Source organism: Musa acuminata, chromosome BXJ2-8 (genome assembly GCF_036884655.1).
Source record: "Musa acuminata AAA Group cultivar baxijiao chromosome BXJ2-8, Cavendish_Baxijiao_AAA, whole genome shotgun sequence".
In the NCBI taxonomy this organism is placed as follows: domain Eukaryota; kingdom Viridiplantae; phylum Streptophyta; class Magnoliopsida; order Zingiberales; family Musaceae; genus Musa; species Musa acuminata.
The window spans coordinates 26,625,219-26,647,180 of NC_088345.1; the positions used below are offsets into that span (position 1 = coordinate 26,625,219).

At 39.9% G+C, this 21,962-nt stretch overlaps 1 protein-coding gene across 2 annotated transcripts in view; it reads right to left on the reverse strand.

The window, feature by feature from the left end:
- Positions 1–20,610: 20,610 nt before the first annotated feature.
- The window catches only part of LOC135619338 (uncharacterized), a 28,087-nt gene continuing 26,735 nt past the window's right edge, over positions 20,611–21,962 (reverse strand). For both annotated transcript variants that reach the window (XM_065121257.1, XM_065121256.1), the window contains 2 exons: positions 21,127–21,198; positions 20,611–21,053 (listed from right to left, as the gene is read on the reverse strand). In XM_065121257.1, the coding sequence (XP_064977329.1) occupies positions 20,901–21,053; positions 21,127–21,198 (225 nt within the window). In that variant the 3' untranslated portion in view covers positions 20,611–20,900. The remainder of the gene's footprint in view (positions 21,054–21,126; positions 21,199–21,962) is intronic.

Consider the following 21,962-nt stretch of genomic DNA (forward strand, 5'->3'; position numbering starts at 1 on the left):
CAGTTTGCGTCTAAAAGTAGTTTATGTCTAAAACATAGTTTTTTGTCTAAACACAGTTTGCGCAGTTTGCGTCTAAACACAGTTTTGCGTCTAAACTCAGTTTACGTCTAAACGCAGTTTTACGTCTTAACGCAGTTTGCGTCTAAACGCAGTTTTACGTCTAAACGTAGTTTTACGTTTAAAAGAAGTTTACGTCTAAAACATAGTTTTATGTTTAAACACAGTTTGCGCAGTTTACGTTTAAATGCAATTTTACGTCTAAACGCAGTTTGCGTCTAAACGCAGTTTTACGTCTAAATGTAGTTTGCGTCTAAAACAGTTTCAAAGGGATCTAAACTTAGAAGCTAGTTCATAAAAAGCGCAGAAGACAGTTTTGCAGAATCAAAACACAAACGTAAGCTGATCGTACGAAAAACACAGATTTACGTCTGAATGCATATTCGAAAAGATCAGCACTTAGAACTTGTTCGTAAAGGCGCAGAGAGCAGTAGTTATGTAGGAGGTTTGCAGTAATGATAAGGTACTCGAAATAAAAGCAAACCAGAGATTTAGAGTGGTTCGGTTAGTCTTGACCTACTCCACTTTTGGCTTCCTCCTCCAACGAGGTCACCGACGTCAACTAGCTGCCTTCCTTCAATGGGCGAAGGCCAACTGCCCTTTTATAGTTTCACTCCTTTTGATGGGCTCGGGAGACAACCCTTACAGGACCTTTCTCTCCTCCCTTTACAACTCAAGATTTGAAGAACAGAAAGAGGAGAACTTTAGGACTTTACACAAATTTGAGCTCTTAGAATCACATAAAAGATCAAGAATTTGGTGTAGGTCTGTATCATTTCTGTGCTGAATGGGTGGGGTATTTATAGGCCCCAACCCAGTTCAAATTTGGAGCTAAAAACGATCAAATCACGGAATTCCGGGATCAGGCGGTTGCACCTCCTGACTGGAGAGGTTGCACCGCCTGGCAGAGCTCGGAGACTGAGCCCAGGCGGTTGCACCTCTCTGTCAGGGGCAGTTGCACCGCCTGAGTCTGGCTCATAGACTGAGCCCCAGGCGGTGCCACCTCTTGACTGAGGCGGTTGCACCTCTCTGCCAGAGCTCGAAGACCGAGCTCAGGCGGTGCTACCTCTCTGTCAGGGAGGTTGCACCGCCCAGTCTAGCTCAAAGACTGAGCTCAGGCGGTTGCACCTCCTGGCTGGGGTGGTTGCACCGCCCAGTCTCGCTGGGAGACTTAGCCCAGGCGGTGCCACCTCCTGGCCTAGGCGGTTGTGCTAGTCATAGGTGCCCAGCAAGCCAATCACGTGAGTGATGGCACGTGTGACTTGATACAGAATCTTTTTGCTTATTATATTTTGGCGTATATCACTTTATAACTATTGCATAAATGCATATATATTGTGATGTCCTTGGATTTGTGCAATGGGAATCGGATCGTGATGAGATCACGATAATGAGATCGATTCACCTTTAAACACATATCCTAAATAATCCCGGTCATTGGTTACTCGAGAGGGACATCGTGATAACCGGATAGACTGGTGTGCTGTATACCCGTCCATATGATGGATGCAGCTGGTCTCATAGCTGCTCGTGTAGGGACACTAGGGATACAGTACAGGTGCTCATTGGAGAATGAGTTCACTGATTGATCCGCTTACGGAATGCTGGATGGTTGATGATGCCTTATTGTCAGACAGCGATTCCGTAGTCCTAGTGGTGTATCTGGTCCTTAGACTTGAGACACCAAGGATGTCCTGTATGAGTGCTCCACTCTTTGATACCAGACTTATAGGTTTGGCTGTCCCCAGATCTAGTACAGCTGGTCATTGGGAGTGGTAGTCGACCTTACGAGGGCTATTGAGTGTCAATAGAGGATCATCCACTCTCGGCATAATGAGAGGAATATCCCATGTGTTCTTGCTCAGACAAATCCCTGGCCAGGGTCATTCGGGTTGAGAGAGAAAGAGTTCTCCGGGAGAATCCGATTAGAGCGAGACTCGAGTAGAAACTGTATGGGTCTGACAGCACCATGCTCGATATACGGTCTCTGGGATATTAGATGGATGAGGGACTATAGGTACATGGTAACTGAGGACAGACAAGTCCAATGGATTGGATTCCCCTGTATCGTCTGGGGACTACGGCGTAGTGGCCTAGTACTTCCGTAGTCGATGAGTCGAGTGAATTATTACATAGATAATAATTCACTCAGTCAGAAGGAGTTCTGACAGGTATGACTCACGGCCAGCTCGATATTGGGCCTAGAGGGTCACACACATATGGTAGGCATTGCGATGAGTAGAGGTTCGGATATGAGATATCCGACGGAGCCCTTGTCTTAATGGATGCAGATCCAATACCCACTAGGGAAGGACCTATTAGGGTTTGACACGGGATCTCTATAAATAGGAGGGATTCACAGCCTCATAGGCTAGAGTCTTTGCTTGCCCTTCCTATTCTCCTCTCCCTCTCCACCTCAGAGTAGGCCTGGAGTTTTGAGGAGCGTCGTCGCAACCCTGCTGTGTGGATCACCGCTAGAGAGGAGGACGCTTGACCTCCTTCACCCTCTCCTAAGGATCTGCAAGGAAACAGGGATATACGATCTCCCTAGGTAACACAATCTCTATACGCAGTTTTGTGTTTTTGCGGATTTTGCGCACCAATCTTCGCACGACGATGAACATCCTTTTTGGGAATCGGGGATTTTTGTTTTCTTGTTCTTCCGCTGCGCATATGATGTCGCCCCCCCCTATGATTTCACAACAGTGGTATCAGAGCCAGGTTGTTCGTGCGAATGATTGGTTTTGAACTGCGTGTGTTGTGTTTAGGAAGAATATTGACGTCAAAATCGTTGACGCAAAAGCGAGGAAGGGCAGCAACAGTTGCTGCCCTCGATCTGCATACCTGCAGCCACCTGCAGCGGCAGCCGCAGCTGCAGCCGCAGCCAGGCAGCACAGCGCCGGCGCATGCGCAAGCGCTGTGCCTGCAGCAGCCGGCCGGCGGTCTGCTTGCAGCAGGCTTGCTGCTGGCGGGGCTGGCAACCCACGGGCAGAGGCGCCGCAGGGCAGCGGCGCCTGCCGCCGAAAGGAAGCGACGCCTGCCGCCGCTGCTCCCGCGGGCGAAACCCCCCACAGGGGCGGCCGCCCGGCGGTACAGCATCATCTGCGGAGGCAGCGGCGCCCGAAGGGGGCGCCCACCCGCAGCGGCATCGCCGCCAGCGGGCGTGCCGCCTGCAGGTGAGGGCAGTGCCCTCGCCCCGCCGCACAGGCCGCCGCCGGCAGGGTGGCGGCGGCGGCAGCAGCAAAAAGGGCAAAGGGTATTAGGGTTTTCTGGGCAAAAGACAGTTTTGCCCCTCGGAATTTGAGAAATTCCAGTTTCTGTCTTTTATCCAAATTACGAAAATACCCTTACGAATTGAGAAATTCCCTATATATCCCTGATTTCAGAAAATATTAATTAATTAAAAGGTTTAGTTGATTATTATTTTTATTATTATCTAGTAGTCCTACATGATGATGATTATTTATACATGTGATGTATGATGTGTGGACGGATGATCATGGACCGTGTGATGTGTGTACTTGTGATTATTATTATTGAGGTCTGCGAACCTCCATTATATTTCTCGTTTATTGTCGGGCCTGCGTGCCTATGATTAAATTGTAATCACATGAGGAGGCGCAGCGGGAGCGTGGATGCGACAGCGGGACCCACGAGACGGACGATCGTGTTGCATGGAGATGCATCAAGATGTCGACGGAACCGACGAGGACGAGATGGACGATCACAAGGCATGGAGATGCACCGTTGCACACATAGATCTTGATGTGAGTGATTAGGCCTACTGGCTCGGGCCTAATCATATTAGGTTGTGGTCCATGATCATCTGGTGTGATTGCTTATACACATACTAGATATGTATATATATTTGCATGCGATGTAGATATATATTAAATATGCATATGTGTGACATGTCATATTAGGAGACCAAATCATAGAAACATCTCTCGATAATATTAAGTCGGTAAACGTGAGGCAATTAGATTGACCCACGTGGCCTTCCATCGTTATGAGTAGGAACCGAATCCCGGTGTAGGTTGAGTTGGTCGAGTCCCTCGAGACTCACCTATATCGCGATTCGCTATCTTGCTTACGACATAGAGATGTCACCGGTGACCTGAGGGCATGATATGCTTGGTCGAGTCCCTCGAGGGTATATCATCAAATCAGACTCATCTTGTAACGAAGGTGTTGACTTAACCGAGCATCATGGTTGGTCGAGTCCCTCGAGGCCATGGTGATTCGGAGGCCGAATAGGACGGGAATCACAAGGAGTTGTGATCGGCAAGAGTTGTCTACCTTTTAGGCTTAGTGTGATTGGTCGAGTCCCTCGAGGTTACACTAAGACGCTGATTGGATCCTGATCCCCACTAGAAGTCTGCCGGAGACTTCCGTTTCACGTGCTGAGGGTGTCGCGTGACTCGTTAGTAAAATAGTGGGAGCATATTAAGATAGAAGTCCATATCTTGATAGTTTATTTCTTGCAAAATCTGCATGTTATTCATTTTTGCTACATTTTTATTTTCAGAAAATGTCGCTTTCAAATCCCTTACGTGGCATACTTGATGTCAACCGCCTCACTGGTCCAAATTATACGGATTGGCTCCGTAACTTGAGAATTGTTCTCACAGCGGAGAAAATCGTGTACGTCCTTGATACAGTGATGCCTACGCCCGAAGAAGGGGCAAGCGAGGATGAGATCGCTCGCTACGTGAAGTACATTGATGACTCCACTCTTGCTCAGTGCTATATGTTGGGCTCTATGACTCCAGAGTTACAGAGACAACATGAAAAGATGGATGCCAGATCCATTCTCCTACATGTCCGTAAATTGTTTGAGGAACAGGGAAGGACTCAACGATATGAGATATCCAAGAGCCTTTTCCGCGCTAGGATGACTGAGGGGACACCGGTTCAGAACCATGTCCTAAAGATGATTGAGTGGATAGAGAAACTCACAGGTCTAGGAATGGTCCTAGAGGATAACTTGTGTGTGGACATTGTGCTTCAGTCCCTACCAGATTCCTTTTCACAGTTCATAATGAACTTTAATATGAACAAGCTTGAGGTGACTCTCCCAGAGCTCCTCAATATGTTGAGGGAGGCAGAGAGTACTATTAAGAAAGAGAAGCCAGTTCTCTACACTGGTGAGACCATAAAGAAAAGGAAAGCAGAAAGGTCCCTTAAGAAGGGAAAGGGCAAGGGCAAACAAGGTAAAGCAAAGGTTGCTAAGAAAGACCCAACAAAGGACAAAGGCCAGTGCTTCCACTGTGGTAAAGATGGGCACTGGAAGAGAAACTGCAAAGAGTACATTGCAGAAAGGGCGAAACAAAAGCTTGATGAAGCTTCAGGTACATTCATGATCAGTCTCCATTTGTCAGACTCTTATGATAACACATGGGTATTAGATACCGGTAGTGCTTATCATATATGCAATTCGTTGCAGGTTCTGGCAAGGCCTAGGAGACTAGAGAGAGGCGAGATGGACCTCAAGATGGGTAATGGAGCAAAAGTTGCTGTATTAGTTGTTGGCGAGGTCGCCCTACATCTGCCTAGTGGAGCTTTTATTGCATTAGATGCATGTTATTTTGTTCCTTCTATTATCAAAAACATTATCTCCATTTCATGTTTAACAGTTAGTGGATATAAATTTGTTTTTGAGAACAATGGTTGTTCGATATTATTAGATGATAAGATCATCACGAAAGGAACATTGCATAATGGTTTATTTATGTTAGACACCACTCCACATATCATGAATATAAATGTGTCCAAAAGGAAACGAGATGAGTTGAACAGTGCATACCTGTGGCATAGTAGGCTAGGTCACATCCATGAAAGAAGGATTCAAAAGTTGCTAAATGATGGATATCTAGATCCATTCGACTATGTGTCATATGCAACTTGTGAGCCTTGCATTCGTGGAAAACTGACCAACTCTCCATTTAGTGGAACTGGAGAGAGAGCCACTGAGTTGTTGGAACTCATACATAGTGATGTATGTGGACCCATGTCAACTCATGCCATTGGAGGTTACTCCTACTTCATTACATTTACTGATGATTTCTCAAGGTATGGATATGTGTACTTAATGAAGTACAAGTCCGAGGCCTTTGAGAAATTCAGAGAGTATAAGAATGAGGTGGAGAACCAGACTGGAAAGAGTATCAAAACTCTTCGATCAGATCGAGGAGGTGAGTACTTAAGTACAGAGTTTACTCACTTCCTCAAGGACCATGGGATATTATCCCAATGGACACCTCCTTATACACCTCAGCTCAATAGTGTCTCCGAAAGGAGAAATCGTACATTATTAGATATGGTACGGTCCATGATGAGTTTCGCTGACCTACCCATCTCATTCTGGGGATATGCCCTAGAAACCGCAGCTTACCTTCTGAACAGAGTTCCAACTAAGTCGGTAGTGTCTACACAATATGAGATATGGAAAGGGAAGAAGCCTGATCTTAAGGTTGTTAAGATTTGGGGCTGCCCAGCCCACGTTAAAAGACACAACCCCGATAAGTTAGAATCAAGGACAGAGCGATGCATATTTGTGGGATACCCCAAGGAAACTTGTGGGTATTACTTCTATCATCTCGAGGACTAAAAGGTCTTTGTAGCTAAGAGAGCAGTGTTCCTTGAGAAGGAACACATTCTTGGCGCAGACAGTAGGAGAATGATAGAGTTGAGCGAAGTTAGAGAACCAAGCTCAAGCACCACTCTACAGCCCAAGTCTGTTCAGGTACCTAATACACAAGTTTCAACTTTACGCAGGTCTGATAGAGTATCCCATCCTCCTGAGAGATATGTGGGACATATTAGAGCAGAGGATGTAGAGGATATTGATCCTCAGACCTACGAGGAGGCTATTATGAGTATAGACTCCGGGAAGTGGCAAGAAGCCATGAATTCTGAGATGGATTCTATGTACTCCAACAAGGTTTGGAACCTAGTTGATGCGCCCGAAGGTATTGTACCCATCGGTTGCAAGTGGATCTTTAAGAAAAAGATCGGAGTAGATGGAAAGGTAGAGACCTATAAAGCAAGGCTAGTGGCTAAGGGGTATCGTCAAAGGCAAGGTGTTGACTACGACGAAACTTTCTCACCCGTAGCAATGCTAAAATCCATCAGAATTCTATTGGCTATTGCAGCACACTATGATTATGAGATCTGGCAGATGGATGTGAAAACCGCATTCCTCAACGGGAACCTGGAGGAGGAGGTGTATATGATGCAACCTGAGGGATTCGTGTCCAAGAACTGCCCAGATAAGGTGTGTAGGTTGCTTAGATCCATTTATGGACTAAAGCAAGCTTCCCGAAGTTGGAACATAAGATTTGATGAGGTAATCAGATCTTATGACTTCGTTAAGAACGAAGATGAGCCTTGTGTATACAGAAAGGTAAGTGGGAGCGCTATTAGCTTTTTGGTGTTATATATGGATGACATCCTCATCATTGGGAATGACGTAGGAATGCTATCCACTGTAAAGACTTGGTTATCTAGACACTTCTCCATAAAGGACTTAGGGGAAGCATCCTATATCTTGGGGATTAGAATCTATAGAGATAGATCCAAGAGGATGCTTGGCTTGTCCCAGTCCAGGTACATAAAAACCATTGTCAAAATGTTTGGCATTGAAAATTCTCAGAAAGGGCGAACATGGATATGATACCTTATGCCTCAGCAATATGGTATATCATGTATGTCATGCTATGTACTAGGCCTGATATAGCGCATGCTCTGAGTGTCACGAGCAGGTATCAGGCGGATCCAGGCTTGGAGCACTGGAAAGCAGTAAAGTGTATCCTTAAGTGCTTGAGAAGGACTAAGGATCTTTTACTAGTATATGGAGGTAATAGCCTTAAGGTTGAAGGCTTCACTGACTCAAGTTTTTAGTCTGATGTCGATGATAGCAAGTCGAATTCAGGGTATGTGTACACCTTGAATGGAGGAGCAGTGTGCTGGAAGAGTTCCAAGCAAGATACCACTTCTGACTCGATCACAGAGGCGGAGTACATTGCTGCATCGGATGCAGCAAAGGAGGGAGTCTGGTTGAAGAAGTTCATCACAGATTTGGGAGTCGTGCCGGATAGTGAGGAGCCGATCTCCCTATATTGCGACAACTATGGGGTGATTACTCAAATAAGGGAACCCGGGTCTCATCAGAAGTGTTCTGAGGAGGTTCCAGCTTATAAGAGAGATCGTAACCCGAGGAGATGTAGTAGTGGAAAGAGTTTCATCCGAAGATAACATTGCAGATCCACTGACAAAGCCGTTGTCTCAGATTGTCTATGAGCGTCACAGGAGTCTGATGGGGATCAGACACATAAGTGATTGGCTTTAGGTCAAGTGGGAGATTGCTAGTCATAGGTGCCCAGCAAGCCAATCACGTGAGTGATGGCACGTGTGACTTGATACAGAATCTTTTTGCTTATTATATTTTGGCGTATATCACTTTATAACTATTGCATAAATGCATATATATTGTGATGTCCTTGGATTTGTGCAATGGGAATCGGATCGTGATGAGATCACGATAATGAGATCGATTCACCTTTAAACACATATCCTAAATAATCCCGGTCATAGGTTACTCGAGAGGGACATCGTGATAACCGGATAGACTGGTGTGCTGTATACCCGTCCATATGATGGATGCAGCTGGTCTCATAGCTGCTCGTGTAGGGACACTAGGGATACAGTACAGGTGCTCATTGGAGAATGAGTTCACTGATTGATCCGCTTACGAAATGCTGGATGGTTGATGATACCTTATTGTCAGACAGCGATTCCGTAGTCCTAGTGGTGTATCTGGTCCTTAGACTTGAGACACCAAGGATGTCCTGTATGAGTGCTCCACTCTTTGATACCAGACTTATAGGTTTGGCTGTCCCCAGATCTAGTACAGCTGGTCATTGGGAGTGGTAGTCGACCTTACGAGGGCTATTGAGTGTCAATAGAGGATCATCCACTCTCGGCATAATGAGAGGAATATCCCATGTGTTCTTGCTCAGACAAATCCCTAGCCAGGGTCATTCGGGTTGAGAGAGAAAGAGTTCTCCGGGAGAATCCGATTAGAGCGAGACTCGAGTAGAAACTGTATGGGTCTGACAGCACCATGCTCGATATACGGTCTCTGGGATATTAGATGGATGAGGGACTATAGGTACATGGTAACTGAGGACAGACAGGTCCAATGGATTGGATTCCCCTGTATCGTCTGGGGACTACGGCGTAGTGGCCTAGTACTTCCGTAGTCGATGAGTCGAGTGAATTATTACAGAGATAATAATTCACTCAGTCAGAAGGAGTTCTGACAGGTATGACTCACGGCCAGCTCGATATTGGGCCTAGAGGGTCACACACATATGGTAGGCATTGCGATGAGTAGAGGTTCGGATATGAGATATCCGACGGAGCCCTTGTCTTATTGGATGCAGATCCAATACCCACTAGGGAAGGACCTATTAGGGTTTGACACGGGATCTCTATAAATAGGAGGGATTCACAGCCTCATAGGCTAGAGTCTTTGCTTGCCCTTCCTATTCTCCTCTCCCTCTCCACCTCAGAGTAGGCCTGGAGTTTTGAGGAGCGTCGTCGCAACCCTGCTGTGTGGATCACCGCTAGAGAGGAGGACGCTTGACCTCCTTCACCCTCTCCTAAGGATCTGCAAGGAAACAGGGATATACGATCTCCCTAGGTAACACAATCTCTATACGCAGTTTTGTGTTTTTTGCGGATTTTGCGCACCAATCTTCGCACGACGATGAACATCCTTTTTGGGAATCGGGGATTTTTGTTTTCTTGTTCTTCCGCTGCGCATATGATGTCGCCCCCCCCTATGATTTCCCAACAGGTTGCACCTCCTGGTGCAATCAGGGTCCGAATGATTAGCTCCATTCGGCCCAATTTCAATCTTTTCAGGGGCCCAATTGCCCCAAGATTAAGCTAATGGGATCACCTCCCATTTTTCAACTTAATCAATGTGCTAACTACGATTAAATCTAAGACAATTTCTGCAGCTTTGCTCCGATGCGTCAATCGCTTCTTTCGACGAGTTTCCGGCGAACTTCCGTCAATCATCCGATGAACCCTCGGTGATTCTTCTGCGGACTTCCGGCAAACTCCTGGACTTTGCGATGATCCACTTGGCGAGTTCCGACGAGCTTCGCTTGGCAAGCTTGTGGACTTCTCGGATCTGTTCTCGCAGAACCTCCGACGACCGTCCGAACTTCCGTCGAACTCTCGAACTCCCAACGTGATCATGATCTTGACTCCGGCGCAACTCCTACTGCTTGTCTAACTTTCCTCGTAGTTAATCCTGCACACTTATCTCAACACATAGATTAGACAACAAATGACAATTGACTTCATCATCAAAATCCGAGATTCAACAATTCCAACGAATATGGTTTCAATTCAATCTGTTTCGGAGAGAATATGAACTTGAAAGCTTTCGTAAAAGTGCAAGAGAGAATTAAGGAGATTTACAGTAATGTAAATTGCATAAATGAAAAGCAAACCAGAATTTAGAGTGGTTTGGTCAATATGACCTATATCTACTTTCATATTCATCCTCCGACGAGGTCTCTGGCATCCACTAAAGGCCTTCCTTCAATAGGTGAAGGCCAAGCACCTTTTATAGCTCTTTCTCCTTTTGCCAGGTTTAGGAGATAACCCTTACAAGTCTCACTCATTTTTCTTGGATGGTTACAAGGCTAAGAGACAAAGGAAGAGAACTCTTTAATTTTATAATACTTTAAAACTCAAGAACTCAAGATTATGCCAATAGCTTTCATGCCCTTTCATGCAAAAAAGAGTGGGGTTTTTATAAGTCCCAATGGCTTCAAAATTAGAACCAAAAAATGTCTCATCCCAGATTTTCGAGATACTGGTGGTACCACAGCCATTACTGGGCGGTACCACCGCTTGATAGAGCTTGGAGACCGAGCTTTGGTGGTACCACCACTTGATAGGGGTTATACCACTACTCAGTCTGGGCAGTACCACCACCTAGAAATCCTAGGGCACTGCTTTCCAAGTGGTGCCACCGCCGGCCATATTTTTAGGGGCTGAATTGGCTACTCAATTTGGCCCAATTCAGCCCTGTCAAGAGCCCAATTGGGCTATAATTAAGTTAGTGAGATTATCTCCCAATCCTAATTTAATTTATACTCTAACTATAATAATTAAGACATAATTATAGCACTTCTTGTTCCGATGCATCAATTGCTCTTCCGGCGAGCTTCCGACATACTTCCAGCAAACATCCGACGAACTCTCGACAATGTTCCAACGGACTCCTAGCAAGCTCCTGGACTTTACAACGATCTTCTTGGCGAGTTCTGGTAAGCTTCTTTGGCAAACTCTTGGACTTCTCGGTTAGTTCTGGTAGAATTTCCGACGAACGTCCAGACTTCCGACGAACTCTCGAACTCCCAATGAGATCTCGATTGTGACTCTAGCACAACACCTGCTTTATGTCTTACTGCTATCATAGTTAATCTTGCACATTTTTCTCAATATATAGATTAGATCAAACAAATTATAATTGACTTCATTAGTAAAATCCGAGATTCAACAATCTCTCCTTTTTTATGATGATAATCAATTGATGACGGAGTTAACCTTAACTCCCCCTATCTATATGCCATACTTAAGAAAAGACATTCTTTAATTCAAGGGCTTTGAATTCAAGAAACAAACCGATAAGATAAGTTCATTAGACTTATCAACATGCACATCATGATTCCAATCATGATCTAACAATCTCAAGATACGATGCCAAGTATGAGGTCAAGTCATGACATCCATTTTCAAGTATGATATTTCAAATATGAAAGATGATAAAGATAGCAATTCATCATTCTATGGCAAGATATCCATTGTAAAATAGCAAGTTAAGCTCTAGATATCTTATCATAATGAAAGAAATTTATCAAGCAAACATTTCAAGTATATATGATGAAATACATTGCATACATTTGTCATCAATTTATCATATTTTGATATTATTTCTCCCCTTTTGTCATAAAAAAAAGGAGAATAATTCAACAATGAAAGTGCGATAAAAAAAATTCAAGCAAGTTTCACACTTAAAAGTTCTCATCATTAAATGTTATCAACATTAAAGTAATAGATTCCATCAACTTCTCGCCCTTTGTTATCATATTTTATATGAAGAAGAGGAAAGAAGGTAAGGAGGGAACCATTAAGAACTAAATTTGTGAAATGATTTGAATCAAGTCAAAAATGATAAATAAGTTTTCATTAAAACATGCTTTCACTTTGACAAAAAGAAGGGATTCATGAAAAGGATCGAGATATCCATATGAAATCAAATCCCCAATCTTGTAAATAATTATTATATATGAAAATTCATCTTTCAAGAATTAAGATATCCATTGGAATTCCTTTATTTTTCATGAGAAGAATAAGGAAGAATTTATGGGAGAGGAGTATCACATGAAGGAGAAATTCACAAATAAAATTTCATAATGAGAAGAGCATTACATCAAATCAATTTCTCATTAAAAATTCATAAGAGTGAAATCCGTGAGAGATGCATTGTCATTGACTTCTATGTATCAAACATTAAGATATATATAAACACTTAATGCATTTATAAAATGTTTCGTCATAGTCTTTCATCACTACTTGCATGAGGTAATATCATTAGTGCTTGTAGCACTCAAAAGTTAAGAATCCGATATTGTATCATGTATGATTAAAACTTCTCAATATTCAATAGAGATCATAATCATCATAGAAATTTTCAGCATCAAAGTAAACATGATATTACATCATTGTATGATAACATGCTCATCATTTATAGAGATCACAACATCATAGAAATTTTTAGCATCAAAGCACAGAATTCTAATATCAAAGTAAATAGCATTTTAAGTTTATAACATCAAGGTAAATAATTTTATTGTCGTGAAGCACACAACCTTATTTACATCATCATGTAAAATTTGCATCATAAGAGGAGAAGATTTAAGTGAGTGATCCAAAGAATAAAGAAAGTCCAAAAATAAAATTTAACAAATTCATGCATTCGGACAAATTAACATTCCTAATTCTCTTCTAATAAAATCAAATTATTCTTCACTTAAAGGCTTTATAAAAATATCGACTAATTGATCTTTCGTATCAATAAACTCTGAGATTATATCATGATTATTAACATTATCTCGTATAAAGTGATGCCTAATATCAATATGTTTAGTTCTAGAGTGTTGAATGAGATTTTTTGTTAAACATATTTCACTTGTATTGTCATATTTTATGGGAATGTTTTTAAGATGAATCTTATAATCCTCTAAAGTGTTTTTCATCTATACAACTTGTGCACAACAAGCACTAGCTACAATGTACTCAGCTTCGGTTGTAGATAGTGCAACCGAGTTTTGTTTCTTGGAAGACCAAGAAATAAGTACGTGTCCTAAAAATTGACATGTTCCGAATATGCTTTTTCTATCTAATCTGCATCCAACAAAATCCGTATCAGCATAAGCAATTAGTTCAAAGTTCTCGGATTTTGGATACCATAATCCTATATTTATGGTTCCTTTAAGATATCTAAGTATTCTCTTAACTACTTTTAGATAAGATATCTTAGGATTAGATTGAAACCTAGCACAAAGTCTTACACTAAATATGATATTCGATCTAGTTGTGGTAAGGTATAGTAAACTTCCTATCATACCCCTATAAAATTTTTTATCAAAGCTTTCTCCACTTTCATCAATGTCTAACTTAGTGGAGGTGCTCATTGGAGTGTTGATAGCCTTTGAGATATCCATATTAAACCTTTTTAGCAAATCTAAAGCATATTTCGTTTGACTAAGAAAAATACTTATCCATATCATTACTTAGTTGTTTGATTTTTAAGCCTAAAAAAAAGATTAATTCCCCCATTAGGCTCATTTCAAATTCAAGACTCATACTTTTAGCAAATGATTCATATAGAGATTCATTCATGGAACAAAAATATTATTATCAATATAAATTTGAATAATAAGAAAATTATTTTTAATTTTTTTGATAAATAATGTAGTATCGACATTGCCTTTAGAGAAATTATTTAGAATAAGAAAAGAGCTAAGTCTCTCATACCAAGCCCTAGGGCTTGTTTCAAACCATAGAGAGCTTTAATCAATTTAAACACATGATTAGGGGGATTATCATTCTTAAATCCGGGAGATTGTTCAACATAAACTTCTTCAAAAATAAAGTCATTATGAAAAGCACTTTTAACATTCATTTGAAACAACTTAAAATTATTACTACTAGCATAGGCAAGGAACATCCTTATAGCTACTAATCGTGCTGCAAGAGCGAAGGTCTCTTCATAATCGATACCTTCTTCTTGGTTGAAACCTTGACCACTAATCTAGCCTGGTTTCTAACTACGATACCAAGTTCATCTTGCTTATTTCTAAAGACCCATTTAGTACCGATAACTAAATGGTCATTTGGCCTCGGAACAAGCTTCCACACCTTATTTCTCTCAAATTAATTTAACTCATCTTGCATTGTGATGACCCATGAATCATCTTCCAAGGTCTCATTAATGCATTTAGGTTCAATTTGAGAGAGAAAAGCGATGTTTGCACAAAAATTCTTAAAAGATGAACGAGTTTGAACCCTTTAGATGTGTCTCCTATGATTAGCTCCTTGGGATGAGCATCTATATACTTTCATTCCTTAGGTAAGGATGTTTCGGAAGAAGATGCATCCAAGTTGCTAAGTGAAGAAGGGTATTCATTTAAATTCAAAGTATCAAAATTAAGATCATCATCGAAATCATTTTTTTTAACTTTGGAAACTTTATTAAAAACCACATGAATTGATTCTTCTATAACTAAAGTTCTTTTGTTAAAGGTACAAAAAACTTTAGAAATAAAAGAATAACAAAAAAAATTCCTTCATTGGATTTTACATCAAGCTTTCCTAATGTGTCTTTTTCATTCAATATAAAGTATTTACATCCAAAAACTTTAAAATATGAAACATTGGGTTTTTTATTGTTCCACAACTCATAAAGAGTTTTGGAAAGTAATAGTCTTACTAGAACCCTACTCATGACATAGCATACCGTATTTACGGCTTTGGCCCAAAAATATTTAGGTAGGCTATGTTCATTTAACATGGTTCTAGCCATTTATTGTAAGTTTCTATTCTTTCTTTCTACTACTCCATTTTGTTATGAATTTCTTAGAGTAGAGAAGTTGTGGTTGTATCTATTAGATTCATGAAATTCTTGGAAATCATAGTTTCGAAATTTACCACCGTGATCACTTCATATTGACGAAATCATAATGCCCTTTTCATTTTGAACTAGTTTACAAAACATAGAGAAATATTTAAAGCAATCACTTTTGTGTGTCAAAAAGTAAGTTCATATATATCTACTAAAATCATCCACAATGACGAATGCGTATTTGCTACCTCCTAAGTTTGATGTAGCAATTGGTTTGAACAAGTCCATATGGATCAATTGCAAAGGTCTAGAGGTGCTTATTTGGTTCTTAGGTTTGAAGCTACCTTTTATTTGTTTTCCTAGTTGACATGCATTACACACATTATCTTTGACAAACTTGATATGAGGAATTCCTCTTACAAGTTCTTTAGATAAAATTTGAAATATTAGTTTTATGCTAGTATGACCTAATCTCCTATGCCAAAGCCAAGCATCGTCATTCAAAATCGAAAAGCACATTTCATTACATAGATCATTAATATTGATAGTGTATACTTTATTTTATTTTAAGGCAATCATAGATGTGTTTTTGTATGATTTTTCAATAATACAAGTATTATATTCAAATTTAATGATATATTCTTTATCATATAATTGACTAATGCTTAAGAGATTATGCTTTAAGCCATCAACCAATAACATATCTTCAATAAAAAAGTTAGATTTGTTACCTATGGTTCCTTTGCCAATGATTTTACCATTGTTGTTGTCTCCGAATGTGACATATCCTTCATCTATGCTAGTGAGCTTAGAGAATTGAGATGGATCTCCGGTCATATGCCTTGAGCATCCATTATCAAGGTACCATCTCCTGCTCCTAGCTTGTGATGATATATTTTTCGACAAAAAACAATGATTTTTAGGTACCCATTTGACCTTGGGTGCCTCAAAAATCGATTTACATAGCTTATCATGTTGCATTAAGCCATTTGAGGTTCTTTTAGGAACCCAAATCAATTTATGTGGACTACATTTCTTGAATGGATAATAATAAGCTATATGCCCAAATTTATAACAAAAGTTGCATTTGTTTCAAGATGAAACATACAAAGTAGGGCCTTTAACAAAGGTGGTTGGATTTTGGTGAGAGCTACTCACAAATCCGATTCCACCTTTTTTATGAACGTAACCCTTGTTGGCAAGGATCATGTTCAAGGACTTGCTACCAACCTTAAATTTTTCTAAAGTTTCTTTGAGTAGCAAGTTTTCCTTTCTAAATATTTCTAGTTCATCACATTTCGTACATGGAGCTAAACTATTATGCTCAACTTTTAATCTATTGTAATCACTAACAAGAGAATCATACTCCTTTTCAAATAATTTATATTTTTTACTAATTGATTTGCATTCATCAAATAAATCATGAAAAGCATTTAATAGTTCATCAAAGGATAAATTTGCATCAAATGAATTCGTTACCTCATCTCCAATGGCCATCAATGCATATTGAGCAACTTACTCGGTGATGGTAGGCTCCTCTTCTTCGGATGCACTTGAGTCATCGCATGTTGCTTTAAGAGCCTTCTTCTTTGATTATCTCTTCTTGGCTAGGGAACATTCGCTCTTGTAATGTTCCGGCTTCTTGCATTCATAGCATATTACTTGATCTTTCTTTGGTTCAAATTTATTTTTAATATCATTTTTAAATTTATTCCTTTTTATGAATTTTTTGAATTTCCTTGTTAAAAGTATCTAAGTCTTCATCAAAGCCCTCATCACTTTGAGTTTTTTTTCAAGTGATCTTCTTGGGTTTTTTGTGTCATATCTTTCTTGTTCTTTGGAAGAATGTCCTTAAGCTCTTCATGAGCTTTACAAGTCATCTTATAGGTCATTAGTGACCTAATTAGTTCTTCGAGAGAAAAATTATTTAGGTCTTTGGCCTCTTGAATGGTTGTGACTTTAGGGTCTCAACTCTTTAGAAGAGATCTTAAAATTTTATTAATAAGTTCAAAATCCAAGAAACCTTTACCAAGTCCTTTTAGACCATTGATAACATCCGTAAATCGGGTGTATATGTCTCCAATGGTTTCACTCGGTTTTATTTAAAACAACACATAAGTATGCACTAAAAGATTAATTTTTGACTCCTTCACTCTACTAGTGCCTTCATGAGTTACTTCGAATATATACCAAATATCAAAAGTAGTTTCACAAATGGACACATGATTAAACTTATTTTTATCGAAGGCACAAAACAAGGTATTCATAGCCTTTACGTTTAAAATGAAAGTCTTCTTCTCCAACTCATTCCAATCGTTCATCGGAAGAGAAGACTTTTGAAAGTTATTTTCTATAATATTTCATAATTCAAAATCTATTGAAATTAGGAAGATCCTTATTCTAGTCTTCCAATATGTGTAATCCATCCCATTGAACATGAACGAACATGTAATTGAATGACCCTCTAGGTTGTCGGCAAATGTCATCTCTCTTGTGTAACCAAATGAGAGTGAACCTTGCTCTAATACCAATTGTTAGGATCAAGAGCGGCACTAAGAGGGGGTGAATTAATGCAGTAGAAAACTTTCCCGATTTCAAAAAAATATTTGTTTCAATTAAAATTGATTCCGACAAAAATGGTTTCGATTCAATCCGTTTCGGAGAGAATATGAACTTGAAAGCTTTCATAAAGGTGATCTACAGTAATGTAAATTGCATAAATAAAAAGAAAACTAAAATTTAGAGTGGTTCGGTCAATATGACCTACATCCACTTTTGGATTCCTCCTCCGACGAGGTCTCCGACGTCCACTAAAGGTCTTCCTTCAATAGGCGAAGGCTAACCACCTTTTATAGTTCTTTCTCCTTTTGTCGGATTTAGGAGACAACCATTACAAGTCTCACTCCTCTTTCTTGGATGGTTACAAGGCAAAAAGATGAAGGAGGAGAACTATTCAATTTTACAACACTTTAGACTCAAGAACTCAAGATTATGCTAATAGCTTTTGTGCCCTTTCATGCAGAAAAGGGTAGGGTTTTTATAAGCTACAATGATTTCAAAATTGGAGCCAAAAAATATCTCATCCCGAATTTCTAGGGTACTGACAGTACCACCGCCATTACTAGGTAGTACCACCGCTTGACACCTAACATTGGGCGGTACCGTCACTCAGTCTAAGCGGTACCACCACTTGACAAAGCTTGGAGACTGAGCTCTAGCAGTACCACCACCTGACAGGAGCAGTACCACTGCTCAGTCTGGGTGGTACCATCGCCCAGAAATCCTGGGGCACTACTTTCCAAGCGGTGCCATCGCCGACCATGTTTTTAAGGGCTGAATTGGCTGCTCAATTTAGCCCAATTCAACCTTGTTAAGAGCCCAGTTGGCCCCTAATTAAGTTAGTAGTATTACCTCTCAATCCTAACTTAATTTATGATCTAACTATAATAATTAAGACATAATTACAGCACTTCTTGTTCCGGTGCATCCATTACTCTTCCGGCGAGCTTCCAACGTACTTCCGGCGAACATTCGACAAATTCTTAGTAATGTTCCAACGGACTCCCGGCAAGCTCTTGGACTTTACGACGGTCTTCTTAGCGAGTTTCGATGAGTTTTTTTGACAAGCTCTTGGATTTCACGGTTGGTTCCGACAGAACTTTCGACGAACGTCCGGACTTCTGATGAACACTCGAACTCCTAATAAGATCTCGATCTTGACTTTGATACAATACCTGCTTTATGTCTTATTGCTATCGTAATTAATCCTACACACTTTTCTCAATATATAGATTAGATCAAACAAATTACAATTGACTTCATCATCAAAATCCAAGATTCAACCGGATCGACTAATAATATAAGAAATGTTTCATCACCATAAAAGAATTCATCGATAAAGTGATGTGTAAGCTGATCCTGCTTGACATATGTCAAGTCATCCTTAGGAGCCTCTACTTATAGAATTAAGATGTTGTTTATTTTTTGTCAATCCTAAAAATATCAAATCCAAAAGGATGGAAGGAAGTTTCTGTCACTCAAGATCCAATTGGTTCTATAAAAGACTTGACATTAGCCGACCAAACAAAAAGGATAGTGAATGCTTGCTGAAAGCTCGTGACTCTTACTTTGGCATGCAAAGAACTAAAATATATTTTTAACACTAGAGAAGAGATAGAGAAATCAAAAAGAACAATAGCAAGTTTGAAGTACCAAGAAGTCCAACAAAGCCCACAAGTTAATAGGTTAACAACAAAAGAGAACCCTCATCAAAACAGCATGATAATACCGATCACATTGACAAACCAAAGCAAAACCTGGAAAGAGTAGAAGTCTCAAAGCAAGATTTAATGGGATGTGAACCTCCCTAACTCGGAGAATCATAATTAGGGATGATCTAGAAGAGTTAGAGCCAAATTCTAATTTGGCCAAATTAGAGTTTCACTAGGACTCCACTTCGATCCTAATCAAACTAAATTAGAATCAAACTAGAATCTGGAGCTCAAAGATCATATTCAAGTCAACTTTAAACATTAAATACATTAGGACTCTCCAAATTCTAAAGACATTAAGACTCTCTAAGTCTTAATGCAGCTTGACCTCACCTCATTCCTCAACTATAAAAAGAGGAAAGCCTCATCTAAAACACTGCAAAGTAATCAAAGTCATAACCCCCTCGTAGCCAATCTTAAGCTGAGAGGAGAAGAAAGAAGAGAAGAAGAGAGGAGAGTCCTATCTACGGTATTGGGTCAATATTGAACTGGATCACTCACCTTTATATACTATGATACAAAAGACGATTTTTAGGTAGATTGAACTGCGCTGTCACATATTCTAACATCATCTATGTTTACACCGTTGAATGCAATGTATCATTTGATTATACACTTGATGGGATGAATCATTTGAACCTTTTTGATTTCCTTATCAAGGAATAAAATGATCCTTGAGAAAGGCAATGGACCTTACTATAACACCACCTCCTATATGTGGTGGAATCCGGTGTGTTGTTAGTACAATTAGACAATATTATGAGATATTTTAGTCCAATTAGCCTTCCACATTGAGCTAGAGAGGTTTTACAGGTCAGTAGAGTAATCATGTTAGCCAATCTATCTTATCGGAGAGTGATGATTGATTATTATGCCAAAGAAAGTTGCAAGTACCTTACAAATTTATATTATTATCAATGACATAAAATGACACAAAAATATCAAATAAGATTTTAAACATTCAATCTTTGATAAATTAATCTGGTACATCACCACCATAGTAAATATGTTTTTTTGTTTTTTAATGATTTTTAATACACTATTACCGTCTCAGTCCAACAAAATGTCTTAAAAACCTTGCTTTCATCATTAAATCTCCAAGTCCCCCATTCTTATTATTTTTAACTGTTTCACATCCACTTTGTTAATTTTATCTGAATAATGCACATCTCCCAACTGAGGCACCAGACAACAAAAAGAAAACATTACAACAATATCTGACTTGACTACCTCTAGAAGCAATAAACTCACAAAAGAGAGTTCCTTGTCTGTAATAAAGAAAAAAAATAAAACAATAATTAACAAAATATCTTGAAAGACCAAATTCCTTCTCTTTGACTGACCAACGTCACCATTAACTAGTGGCAGAATCTTTGATCTTGAGGTGGTACAAGTCTCCATGCGAGATGCATGACATCAACATTTATGTAAGGGTGCAGATCCCACATCAGACAGTAGCTTTCTAGTTCTGGTGAGGATGTTTTAAGGTTGAGAGCCCGAACAATGTTTTTCTGCAACAATTCCAGCTGTCAGATAAGAATGTCTTAAGTATAACAAATATTACAAACATGTGGATCCATTTACCTGCATATCACAGTCAAGCTTCAGCATGTGACTGATGACCCTCATTATAATGACCTGTGATATTGTTTCCTCCTAGTAAAGTAACAAAGCACAAAACATAATTTTTCTGGCCAAGTATATGGAAGCAAATGCACAAAGCAAAAAATGTTAATTTCATGGGAATATAATAAAAATTATTAATTTGAACACTTGATTACCTTTTTTTTACATCTCTCCTTGGGTTACATGTGATGTCCCGCATCACTGGTATAAGCACTTTATTTTTCCTTCATTTTATGATTATACAATTTAAAGACCTCAACAGTGAAAATGATTTCGTTCTTCTTGAAAATATCTTTTCTAAGCACTAGGAGGAGGGAACTCAAAGTTTTGACAAAGTTTACTCGGTTTTTTTCTCAAGAATTCTTGCTCCTTTCTTATTGCCCAAGTGGGGTATTCATAGGCCTCAAATGGTTTCAAAAATAGAGTCAAAAATTCAAATTTCCGACTATTCCATGTACGGGTGGTACCACCGCCTACAACCTGACACTATGTCACAGACTTGGTTAGTTTTGCCTAAGTCGTGCAACACCTTTGCGTGTCCGTCCGCAAAGGTCAACCTCCCCGAAACCTCCTATGGTCCCTTAGAACCTACAAAAGAAAAAACAGGTTAGAGAAAACGCTTCACTCGGGATCCACAAGCAATCATTTCAGGAAATACTTCATAACCAATGCAAATTACAAAAAGACTTCAAAGGATCCAAAATGATCTACTACAGACCGAAATCTCCCACAAGTGTCCACATGACACAACCTTTATTTACAAGCTTAAAATGGCCACCAAACCCAACTAACTT